The sequence below is a fragment of the Rissa tridactyla genome, chromosome 5 (genome assembly GCF_028500815.1).
Source record: "Rissa tridactyla isolate bRisTri1 chromosome 5, bRisTri1.patW.cur.20221130, whole genome shotgun sequence".
NCBI lineage: Eukaryota > Metazoa > Chordata > Aves > Charadriiformes > Laridae > Rissa > Rissa tridactyla.
The window spans coordinates 38,796,507-38,809,591 of NC_071470.1; the positions used below are offsets into that span (position 1 = coordinate 38,796,507).

General features: G+C 45.8%; 1 protein-coding gene across 5 annotated transcripts in view; it reads right to left on the bottom strand.

Annotated features, from left to right (window-relative positions):
* Positions 1-6,557: 6,557 nt before the first annotated feature.
* SLC4A11 (solute carrier family 4 member 11) overlaps positions 6,558-13,085 on the bottom strand; it is a 100,039-nt gene continuing 93,511 nt past the window's right edge. For all 5 annotated transcript variants that reach the window (XM_054202958.1, XM_054202955.1, XM_054202957.1 and 2 more), the window contains one exon: positions 6,558-12,176. In XM_054202958.1, coding sequence (XP_054058933.1) covers positions 12,113-12,176 — 64 coding nt within the window. In that variant the 3' untranslated portion in view covers positions 6,558-12,112. The remainder of the gene's footprint in view (positions 12,177-13,085) is intronic.

Below are 13,085 nucleotides of genomic sequence, written 5' to 3' on the forward strand. Positions count from 1 at the left end.
GTTCACCCAGCAAACACCATCTCAGTGTGGTGGGAACATGGTACCCACAAGACAGTTGTTTCTCCCAGACAACGGACCTCCAGGCTCAGGGTCCAGCTCAGGGTGGCTGGTGTCAGCTCCTCAGTGCCTGCTGAAGTGGGGCTGGCAGAGTTCTGTGGCAAATGAACCGGAGCTTGGAGGGGAAACTGAGGTGCTTGAAAGGCCCAAGAAAGCAGTGAAGTTCACCATTTAAACTTTCAAACCACACGTGCCCTTTAAAAATCAACACACAATTTTAAAAAAACAACCCAAAAGTTGTTCGAAGAAGAGTCCCTAAATAAGACTCCAAAGCGTTGAAGCTTTTTGTTGGATCCGTTTTGTTGGATCAGGATGTGATCTCCTCCCTGTCCCTCTTCCAAGGCATAAAGCCCTCAGTCCATCTGAGCATCCCCGCGTTCTCTCAACTCTTTGGTTTCCCTCTGGGCCACAGCAACAATATAGAGAACTGCCTCCTTGCAGAAACCCATCCTCTGGGAAGGAGGCAAATAGCAGGGGCAGAGCGAGGGGACAGGGTCCAGAGCGCCCCGTGGGAACCAGGGGACCCGTCTCTAGCGGTGACATCCGTAGCCAAAGGATTTCAGCAAGGGGATACAACCAGAAAAGGGCTTTCTGCCTAAAATCTTTTTCTATGAAGGGAAAAGCCAATGCGGAATTGCTAAGTTAATGCTCTGCCTGTAACGTAAAACTCTCAGAGTTGAGTCTTTAGTTTGTTTTTTTCTTACTGGATCTCCACAAGATAGAAAACAATAATAAATAAACTTTTCAACTATTCATAAAGGCACTCCATGCATTTTCCTGTTTGAGCAGGTGGGGATCAGCTCGGGAACCTCGTGGGAAAACACCATCCAAAGGAGACATCCAAATAGCTCATCTCAAGAAGGTGCGTTTGCCGAAGAGAAGTAGGTACTAACGCTGTCAGAAACAGCCACGCTCCCTCTGCTGGAGTCTGCACAGACAGCAAGCGGCTTTTAGTATTTAAATCTCCCATGAGTTGCAACTTCTGGTTTTGGGAGGGCTTTCAAAAAATTACATCGGTGCCCCATCGCAGTTGAAGCCAGGGCAAGCCGTGTGCTGGCAGCACCAACGCCTCCTCCTGATGTCCCGCGAAGGCGGGACTGCCCCAGCAGAGGATGAGGATGAGCTGGAGGGACATTTGCTGCAGACGGGGAGGAGGTGGAGAGGAGCCCCTGACAGCAAACTTTTGGCCTGCGGACCCTCCAGTCCACCCTGAAGATGTCTACGGTGGGTGCTAAAATGATTTCCAGAGGGGCTGATGAAGCTAGCAGAGAAAAGTCAAAAAGCCTGAAACAGGAGAGGAAAGGGTGAAAAATAAGTGATTTAGCTGAAGTTTCTGATGCAAACCCCTCAGCCCCGTAGCTCTGGCTCACAGCTGAAGCCACCCATTTACCAGACCTTTGTTAGCAAGCTGGTATCATTAGTGCCCATTATTTATTTGAAGCGATAGACATGCGGCATTTCCACCTACCACTCTCTCATCATCTCCAAGATCTCTCCTATCATCTCTAAGAGTTTAGGTAGAGCCTGATTTTAAGTACATGCCACGAGGTAGGTGTTGATTTATGGGCTGAGATAGAGTCATGCAGTGCTGAACCAGCCCCCCTCGACGCGCGGTCCTGGTGTTACGTTCCCGGACCATCCAAATTGGAGAGGGAGAGAAGTGGGTGATGCAGAGCGAGCATTCCCGGACAAACCTGTTCTAAAAGCCAGCAGGATGCAGCCCTCTGGAGTACAGCAGGAAGAAAGAACGTTGCTTCAGGACATCACGGCAAACCGAGAGCTGGAAGCATCAGTTGTGCTTACAGAGAGGTGAACTTCCAGCGTTGTGTCTCACTTGTGGTTTCTCCACGTGCTTAGAGCAAAGAACCAAAGAAAAACCTCAGCACAGGTTTCTCTGGCCTATGGCTTTGGGCATGAGTGCTGCATGAAGGCAGATGCTTTCTGCTCGGGATTAGGGACTGGCCAAGCTTGCATCCAGCCACGCACCCAACCAGCTCCCCACTTCGAGCCTGGGGCTCTCCATGCTCAGTGCCGAAGCCACTGGAAGTGGAGGTGGGCCGAGGGCCTTCGGAGGTTGCAGGTGGGTTGGGGTGGTGGAGCAAGTATTGCGAAGTTTGGAAACGAAACCCCTCCTTGTCTTCTGTTGTCTGTCCCCTAGATGGCACCTGCTCTCAGCAGATTAAATCCCTGATGAAAAACAGCAGGTTTTGGTGCCTGGGAAGGCTCAGGGCTGCACACGGCTTGCCAGAAAACAAACAAACAAACAAACAAAAAACCCCACCCCAAACATTAAAAAAAAATAAAAAGCTACAACTAATGGCTTTATTAGCTCTTACACCAAGAACTTGAGATACGTGACCCCTCACTGCAACGTTTCTGCTGCTTTCTCTTCTGGACTGTCTCTGGGTCCTCAATCCCCCCAAAATACAGCAGACGGGCTAACCGGTCCTTTCTCACCAGCTTTGCTGCAGTGGTCCGTGCGCAGCTGGGGGCAGTGACAGACAGACCCCATCAGACCTGGATCACTCTGGGAAGATATTTCAGTCCTCCATAGGGTTGGGAAATGCAGGGAGGAATACGCCAACTCCCTTTTCAGTTTAAATCAAAGCAGGACTTTGAGAAGGGCAATGTACCCACAGGCTCATGTCAGTTCCAGGAAAGCCCAGATGCAGCCACCCTAAACAATCCCTTTTTCCACACCCTCCATACAGTACAGACACAGTACAGGGCAAACCCACCGACTGCGTCCCTGCGGCCTTGCTCCTCTTTGAACAGTTTATCCACGTAATTTTTGGCCAACCGGTATTTAAACCCCTCCTGCCAAGCTCCTGTCAGTGCATTGCACATGTGTCCTGGTGGGGATGGAAGGACATGGTGGGGGGGAAGCACATCCCCATCTGACCCCTTCCTTTCCCAGCTCAGATCCACACCAAATACCACTGACATTTAAGCCGCTATTATTGGGCATCAGCTTTGAACGTGGCTGCTTTGCACCTCACAGGGTTATGGCCTTGCCAGGCTGCCCACAGTCACAAGCAGGTGCCCATCTGCTAAAACTCCATGCAATGACATCCAGGTGGTGACAAACACGTCCTGCCTACCTCCTCCCTGCTCCTCAGCACCCATCCTGAGGGGTTTGCTGCATTCCTATACATTTATGGTCCTGACGTAGCACTGAGCCCTTCGTTACACCTCACTTCAGCCCAAAGGTGCTGTACACCCATCCCAGCTTTCCAAGGCTACTCCTGGGCATCAAGTAGGGACATGTGGGCTGTCCTATGGAGAGATCCTCGGTACTAGATGATCTTTAAGGTCCCTTCTAACCCAAACCATTCTAAGACTGGAAAAAGACAGCTGCCGCAGAGAGACCATGGGCCCAGGTGACCCCATAACTCCCAGGAGGTTGTATTTGATGGGTGAACAACCACTTCTCGTCACTGCTTTGGTCCCATTCTTGAGGCCTCCATCCTATCCAGGACAGAGCAGTCTTGGGTAGGAATACAATCTCGCTCTCCGGTCATCTCAAAAGGGGTTCCCCAGGTGCTCAGGACAATTCCCCCACCTATGCCATCCTTCATCACAGATTAAGATCTCAAAAGAGAGAGATACTTGCCACATGGCCCACTCCAAGCTGCTTCTTGCTGCCACAGCCTTAGTCCTCGCACCAGTTTGAGAATCTCTGTGTTTGGCTCCTTTGGGACCTTGCTGCGAAGGGGGATGCAAGCTACCTGCCTGAAGGCAACACAGAGCTACAAGAAGGGCTCACGAGCCTCCCCAGACCCTGCTCCCACTCTTCCCTCCTGCAGAAAGGGATGGAACACGACTGGTGCAGCAAAGAGCACAAGCACTCCTTCCCTGCCCCAGGGACTGGTGCATCTCAAAGGTCCCCATGCCAGAGCACAGAGCAGCTCAGGTCCCAAAAAATTGGAGGCTGCCCCCCATGCTCAACAGCCCTCTGAAGTTAAGACCACAAGGACTGTTTCCCCCCTTTCCTGATAATCTGTCCACATGGTTTAGGTTTGGTTTTTTTTTTTAAATATATATATGAGGGTCACCAACATCGCCTCTAGGGCAATGCTGATGGAGGCCAAAGTGGCCCTCTGTGTGGAGGGTGAATCCCACAGGATGTGGAGAGATGCAGTGACTAGAGGCAAGGAGCAAGTCTGCAGACTCCAGTTCCTCTCAGCCAACGGTCCCAGACCCACACAGCCATTCTCTGTCTCACACTTACTCAACCTCAGTTTGCGTTCTCATGCGACAAGCCCCTTTCTGCAGCGTGAGCTCCTCAAGGATCTCGATGAGCTAGATGGAGCTAGAGAGCAACTATCCAAGCCTGGATCCCCTGGTAGGTAACTAGTGAATTTACTCCCTGGAGAAGCGGATCGTTCCCAGGCTATCATACAACACAAATTTCACTAGGTTTTGGGCTCTTCTCTGGTTTGGATTATGCCAAGGAAGTCAGAGCCACAAGGGCAATGCTAGCCGAGTCCAGGCGCTCTCAGTGCAATGTATGAGGTAAAAGATGCAGTTATTTCTTATGCTTCCCCATTAAAGGACGAAGGAATCCCATTTTTGGCTCCCCAGACTCCCATGGGTAAGACAACATGGGTCCTTACGTTCGCAGTTGAGACTCTCAAGTGCTACAAGTATTGGGGACTACAGAAGTATCTCAATTACAGTGATGTCCCTCAGTCACCAGAGGGCTACGTACACCATCACTAGAAGAGAAGTCCAAGCTTAAGGTTAAATAAAGGACACTGATTAGGCACAAAGTAGAAATATATAAACAGTATATTTCTTTTTATTTTGTTTTTAAATACAGAGTTTCCTTATACAATAAAGGAATTCCCTCTCCCTCCCCGCCCCAAGCAACTCTTATCAAAAGAAATCATTCACTGTAAAATCAACACTAGATAGAGGCATGCGCTTTTAGAGCATATTTAGCAAGTGCAATATCTATAGGCCATATCTCCCTAAACAGGAACATGTGCTTTCCCTCACTTAAAATAGTTTCCCAGCAATCTGTGACGGAAACCTCCTGGTCACCAAATATGGAAATATTTAACCAGTTACGTGCTATGTGACATGTCGGAAAATAAACCCACCAGTGGTCTTCGGTACACACTGCAGAGCGCCCCAGCCAAGCGTCTCTGCTAGCACTCTCCTGCATGGAAAGGGGATGCAGGATTTGAGATGAGCTGGCTCTGCCTCAGGATCGTTTCTCCTCCTAAATCGCCTCCTCGGAGCTTATCCTGCATTTACACTCCCCTCCAAGGAAAGCAGGAGGGGAAAGTGAGGGAGTACTTGAGATACAGCCCCTTTCTCAGGTCGGACCAAGGGGAAGGGGGTTTGGTTTGCGCTAACATTCAAGAGTATGTACTTTGGAGAAGTAAGGTAGGTTTCTTTGGCAGCTGAACTGCTGCATTCTAAGAAGAGAATTCTTGTTTTCTGGGGTAACAACATCTGCGTGGGAACAAGGTACAGCTTCACATCAATAAAGAGGACAGGGAGAACGGAAGGGCTAAACACTTCTGAAAATAACAGAGCACTAAGACACCTTACTTATTAAATCAGAGCGGCTCTGCCATACGCAAGCAGCTAAATCCTCAAAGGGTCAAACAGCACAATAAGCTTTTCGCTTTCCAGCAGCTGCTGCGCTTTGCAGCTGAAATCATCTTTTCTCCCATGAGAACAGATCCACTTAGACCTGCTGGGCACTTCAGATCACAGCCCAACACCTGCAGGGGACAGACATGTCCGATGCACATCCCAGCAGCCACAGCTTCCAGACATGGGCACTTAAAACCAGGACCCTAATTACACTTTGGCTTCAGAAGTCTTGGAGATAGGAGGTAGCTGCTAACACCTGGGCAGGTGAAGGAAGCTCTGCAATGAAGATGCGAATCACTTAAAAGCCTGTTTAAGCAGACTGGGACTCTGCTGGGCACGCGGTCTGAAATCAGTGGCACTGGTCCCAAATTTGAGAAGTTCAGAAATACTCGATGCTAAAGATATATGCTTTAAATAACAGAAAGGTGGCTAACACAGCTCCCAAGGTAAGCGGTTCACAGAGAGGAGGGTACACTGCATGAGCTCGCTTGTGCCACTCCGATGTCAATCAACCACCTCCTGAAAAGAGATCACCTGCAAAACCGGAGATGCCAGCTCTCACAGCACCAAGGGATGCACCTTCTGCTCCAGCCACATCTGGCAGAGACCAGCATGGCCACGTTACCCTGCCATCGCTCGTATGGACACTTGCAGAAGCCATTTAAGTTATCCAATCACGTGAAACTTATCTAAATTCAATGCCTGGAAAAAGTGTGCCAAGACACCGATTGTTGCTGATAGGCAAAGCAAGAACTGATCTCAGCCCTTCAGCAAGGCTCTCAAGCACCGAAACTGATACTGATACTCCAGCTGTTGAATTTGATATGCTCATTTTCTGCAAAACCCTGATCAGATAACAAATACTATACTGTCAGAGAGTTTGGGGTTGGTTTTTTTTTTGGTTTTTTTTTTTTTTTACTTTTTTTTTAATGCTAAGAGCAAAAATCCAACATAGCTCAGTTCAAGAGGAAGAGAATTTAATTGCAAACTGTTTTTTCCAACTCTTTGCTATTTCTTTCACTTTCAGGACTCCCACCTGCAGCTATGAGGCATACTGACAGCTTTTGCAGCAGCAAGAATTTGTCACATAGATCACCAACTGAGATGCCACATGCATCCCCCTCTTCCGCTCCAAGAGCGGATTTTCAGCTCTCCAAGCAAGCAGCTCTTTGCAGCAGAGATGCAGATGGGGAGCAGAAGGCAGCATCTCCCCCAGGACAGACTCTTAATATTTAATGTGACATCAGACCAGTGCCAAGTGATCCAAACTCATGCAGTTTTCTACAACAGAAAGACAGACGCAGCCAAGGATTGTCTTAGTTTGAAAGGAAAACACAGAAAAGCTGAAGAGGAAAGTGCTAATTTGTATTTCTAAAGCATGTACTCCGGCAACTCCCTCGTCTGTCTGCTCTTTACACAATATTGATGGTTTGCTCTTTGCAACCAGATCTGTAGCCAGTGGTGTAATGGACAGGGTTTGGTACTTAAATGCCTTAATTAGATATGAAAACAATTAGAGAAGACTATTCTCTTCTAACATCCACAGGCCTCAGCACAGATAGAAAATGGAGCAAACCCATCCCATTATGTCTATTTAAGTTGTTTTGGAAGCTTGACAGATGAAAGGAGGACAGCCCAACTGGAACACTGCACCATAAAGTAATCATCTAAAGAGATGCAGAAGACAGTGCAACTGTAGAACAATTACGAATCCTTCATAATTGCCTATTATGGCAAAGTCAGCCCCAAGGGAGCAGCTGCTGCCATGCTGCTGCTCAGACACAGGCTCGAGTTCTCCAGAGAAAAATTCCCACTCGGCACTCTGGCAGCATTTCCACAGTGGGGATGCCAGAGCCAGCTTCCAGAGAAGGGCTGGGGAAGGGGAGAGCTGGGTTGGGAGATGACAGAAAATGGCTTGCACTGAAGTTTTGTGGGAACAGACACAAGAGAGGAGCTCAAGCCAACCCTGGTTCTGCACACTAACCTTCCAGGCAGATAGAAACACTACAAAGTGAAGATACAGAACACAATGAACAAGAAAAAAGCTTGATCAACGAGTAGCACGAACATGTGACAACAGATAGTGCAGATAACATGCTAGTGCGACATAGACTAGAAAACTGTAGGTGCTTTTTGGTGACATGGCATGTCTCACGTCCCTTTTTTGTTGCTGAGAACTCCACAAAAACCCCCTTCCCTCCTACCCCAAAGTGCTCTCCAGCTATATCCAAGCTTTGACCAACTCCATGTTTCTTCAAAGAGTGTCCACAGAACACAGAGCAGCAGCTGTTTCTAAAGCAGCCAAATACGATATCCAAAAGTTTACAAACAGTTTCAGTCTTTTGGTACAGCTGGGGATATGGACTTCTGGGGAGAATTATTTGAACTACAGTATATGGAAACATGACCATCTACTGTATTTGTTTTCAGAGCATCCCAGTTCACATAGGTCATCAGGAAGCGTGTATCACGTCCCACAGTTGTTGGGCTCATCTTGAAGCATTTCACCAGATGGCAGCTCTGAAGCAAACAAGTTGAATTCATTTACTCCATCCACATCCTTTCGCAGCAATGCACTGATGCATATCCAAGTAGAGCTTGACATTTATTAATAGCTTCAGATGTTGACGCCAGAGAATTTGGGGATTGTTGCTAGTGAAGTTGTCAGATTTGCTTCCTAAGCAATCTAGAAAGTGCTATGCTGCCTGGTCAGCAGCCCATGTTTTCACCAACTTTCCTTAATTTACATGGAGAAAAATATCTATTTCCATATGTAGCATGTCAACAGTATTTTTGAAGGCAACAAAATAAATCTCAGACCAACAAAACTATTAAGGTATAAATCCAATTTTAATTGTCAATCTAACTTCTAGCTCCTACATTCAATGCAAGGATCAAAAACTACAAGTTTGAGAGTAGAAGTTAATTCTATCCTGAGTTTCTGATCGTTTTGGCAGCTGTCAAAAGAACTTCCAAAAGCCACTTGTTTCAGAAGCTTTTTACTACCTTGTGGTTCCAGGTGAACATCATGGACTCTCTCAATCGCTATCAACATCTTTCAAACCCACTTCTTTGGCAACAGTTATACATAGCATTGTGCGTATATAAAGAGCTTAGAATAAAACTTCTTTTACATTCTAATTGTCTTAACCTTCACAGAAGTATTAAAGTGCTCAATCAACGCTGAACAAACTCTTCTTCCCTAGTTAGCCTACTTCCTGGAAACGCCCGCACTTAAGTCAGCAAAACCAGAAGCAACCAAGAGGAGAAAAGGTACTTGTATGAAAAAATCCTCTGCAGGATTGTTACAACCGCTTATGAGACAGGAGGCCTAGAGTCTCACATCTTCCTTCTACCCATATATTGAGACATTAGTCCAAACATTCAACGAGTCTAAGCCAGCACAGCTTCTTTTCCCAAGTTGTGCTGATTTCCCGTCAGTTGATTCTTTGGCCCCTGACTTCTGTCAAAAGAAAACCCTGCAAAACAGAATCCTATTGATGCTACGAAGAGAACATGAACAGTGAAGTCATACTGGTAAAGCAACAGCAATAAAAGATATAAACAAGAGTTGTGATGGATATTTAACCCCTCCAAGTTATTTGGATTTTAAATGATCTCAGTAGCAGCACTTGACACTATCTGAAATTGATGCTTCCAAAGAGGCTTTAAATGGGAACATTTTTGGTCCTTCTAAGGGGGAGGATGGAGGGTACACATCAAAACTATTTCCTCTGGCCAGACCTACATGCCAGTTCACCCCACCATGCTCTGTGCTGGGGGAAGTTTCACCCAGGGCCTCTGCTCTTCCTCAAGGAGGACCAGAGCCACATTCCCTTGGGCATGTCCTCTCCTTTCCTCCAGCCACAGCATCCACAATATGATTTGAACCAGCCCACAGGGTGAATTCTTCCTGCCAAGAGCTGAGACACCAGAAATGCAACCCCAGGACACATGCATTTAATAGCTTACTCAACCACAGGACGACGCTTTTCATTCTACCTTTGGTTAAATCTTTTGACATCCGTGGGAAAAGCATGTTATTTAGACATCATTAGGCCTTTGCACTCCCTGTTTTACAACAGGTACTGAACTGTTTGCTGTCACCTGCTCTTTTTCTGTTGACTGAAGATCAGACATACTTTTACCACATCCGCCTTCGTACTGCCCCGAAATCCTGTTTGCTGACTGTTTTGACCGCTGTTTCTACATGTAGACCTTAGTAACAGCTATTAGTGACCTCACCACAGAAATGACTCAAAAGCCAGGAAATATTGACGAAGGCAGTCAGAAACCACACACGGATTCATACCTGCTGTGATGCCACTTAACAGACATGGCACGAGCTACCCCCTGCTGCCTCCAAGACTGACTGAAAGCCAAACGCGTGGCATTACCTGTTTTGATATACTGGGGTGGTCATCCTGACCCTGAGACATCTCAGTGGTTCCACAAGAGTTGGGTGGTGCAACACAAAGGTCATGCTTTCAAGGTTACGTGATATTGTTTTGCTTGCTGAGGGCTTTCCTTTGCTTGGGGACGCATAAACCAGGGCCACGTTCTTGGGAACACTCTTACTGCTCTCCTCCATCAAGTATCAACACAAAGATGAAAGGTTTCATAAGAAAATAAAAACTTAGTTTTCATACATGCTTTAAAGCCGTAGGCAGCTACATTAAGATGAAATACCATTTGATATTTAGTGCAAATACACCAAATCTTCAGTGAGTCTGGCTTAGTTTCAGCATAGGAGATTTTTACCCAATGCCTTCCTCCTTCATTAGAGAGTTGGTCTCCCTCATCCTGCAAAGGAACACCCAATCAGTAGGGCATGTGTTGATAAAAACTCTGTGCCATTTACTGGGCAAGCAATTGGTAAGAAACACTTGTCTGTGCTAATAATATATTTGCATTTCATTTTATATTACTCTTCTTCCCTCATTTCTACTGTGTTGAAAGTTCATTATCTTCAGGAGGTGCACATTTTTCTTAAGACTTTACCTGTGATCTGTAGTGTGCAAAGGGCAAGCACTGAACTAAAGGGCAGCTTGTTTCACAGTACTCCAAATAAGAAAACTGACCATAGTACAAGCAAAATTAAATAAACTGAAATACAAAACACAGCAAAAGTTAGATTCATCCAGAAATATAATATAATGTCTAGGAGGGGGGAAAACTGGAGCTTAGCTACAAAACAGAAACAATGAAGTGACCAACAAATATTGAGTAGGCAAAAGAGGAAAACTTTCACTGCATGCTGTACATTAAAATTAAATGCAAAATTCACATGTTGGAGCATCAAGACAGAATGATGAAGGTCTCAAGCCATGGGAAGAAGAAAGCAAAGGAACACCTTGAATAGAGCAACACATGAACAAAACCAGTAACTAAGCAGCTTCAAAAGGACAAAAGTGAGCATATCTCAAATGAGAAAAAGCAGCACTGAAGCAGAGAACAAGAATATGGTCAAGACATCACGGGTAACACTGACTGCACAAAACACTTTTGATATTTTGAAAGAATCAGGCCTATTTGTATATCTATGCAAAATATATACACAAATCCATATGTATATATGTACACATAGGCACTACTGTACATATGTATATGCAATCATAAACACAACCGCCCTTTGATAAGTTTCAGCATCTGACTCTGGGTGCAAGCAAGAATGTTGCAGTTGTGCAAAACTACGCTTCTGTGTTTGATTACCAAGAAGTAATGGCAGAAAGAGCCAAAATAATTCCCAAATAGCTTAGACCCAGATGTGGTTTCATCAACATCACCATGCAAGCCCAGCCTCCGAACATTTCCAGCTCATTTGGAGGAATTAACTATTCAAAGCTGTGGATTGTATCAGTACAAATTATATCTGTTTCCAACCCTGCTGATCTGAAGAGATGGCCAGACATCTCTCCTGACATCAGTGGTTTAGCATGAGGCCATCCCACCCAGAATACCAATTTGGGAATACTGGATGCATGAGAAATTGAATTCAAAGGCCAGAACAGGACTGTCATTCTGTAAAAGAAGTGTCAGTTGCTGTTCTTATAGTGTTTTGGGAAGAAAGGGACATGGTGCATAAAAAAAGAAATTCCCTCCAGCCCTCAAACAAAGGAACACATAGCAACTCTGAGAACACATGTTCCAGCTGTACAGACATGCTGATCTTTGGGGTTTCCAGTTTTGGGATGTGGAAAGTAGCATTTTCCATAAAGTTTGCTTGCCTCACAGCTCCAAAGAGAATCGGCCTCCCAAGTCCAAAGCTGTTTTGGTCTGACACTTCAACGCTCAATTGGTCTTTGATATATGTGCATTACCAACGCCATATTAGAGCAGAAAGAAAGTGGTGAAAGAAAGAACTCCAGATAGATTGTTCTACACCTTGTCAAAGCCGCCTTCCAACTCCAAAAGAGCTGTCCTCGCTGCTCTGTGTGGATCCCATTTAATGCTCTGCATCCATAGCATCCAAGTACTTGGCTTCAATGATCCTAGGGAGCAGGTTATACCTAAGATTGAACCAGAAAGAGCATTTGTGCTTGTATATAGTCACGTAACGTTTTGTTTGTCTAAGACTCTCAGTTAAGTTTGTCCATGGCCATGCATACAACAGATTCACCTGGCTGAAGGGGAAAAAGTGAGGGAAAGTAAAAACAACCAATCCTGCAAGCAAATACAGCATTTATGGGAATAACAGTGCAGAGCTCCTCCTGGAAGAAGCCTCCTCATTTCAGTTCAAGAGATCATCCTCACAAAGTTGCTTTCCTAGAGCACTCTGTCACCTCAAAGTCTTCAAGGTGCTAAAAATGTACTATGTCACCCGACCCACAGCTATGCTCCTGGTTTGTGCTGAGGAGGCAGGTAGCAGGCTTCCTGCTGCCTCCAGTTTGCTAGTGGATGGGTTACTTTGCCAAGAATCACCATTTATTTCTAATTTCTACTTTCTTTACCACTTTCCCTACAGTGGGAATGTTGGCTCAAAGACCTGCATTCAAGAGTTATTTGTCTTACACTTCCCTCAGTTCTCCAAGTACCCCAGGTCACTCCTTTCAGCTCTCACCACAAATAAGCTTTAATAGACAACCCAGAAGCTTTGGTCTTTAGAAAAACACCAAATATCAGCAAGACTTGAGACCATGGCAAAAGGCTAAGAAGGGCTGTGACATTCATTCCTCCAGCTGTTAGTAAGACTTTGTCCCTGCCCGGTGTCTGGATTCTCCATTGGATCATGGAGACAATGATTCCCTTAATTTGGGGGTTTGTTTTTTCATTTGTTTGCAAGAACATCCTCATGAATTTACGTATTTGTGAGAGAAAGGCACTATAACAATATGCTATGAAGTTGCTCTCATTAAATCCTACTGCATATTTAATTTGACACTTTTCCTTGCTTCACAAGGAAGCTGTTCTTCAGCTGT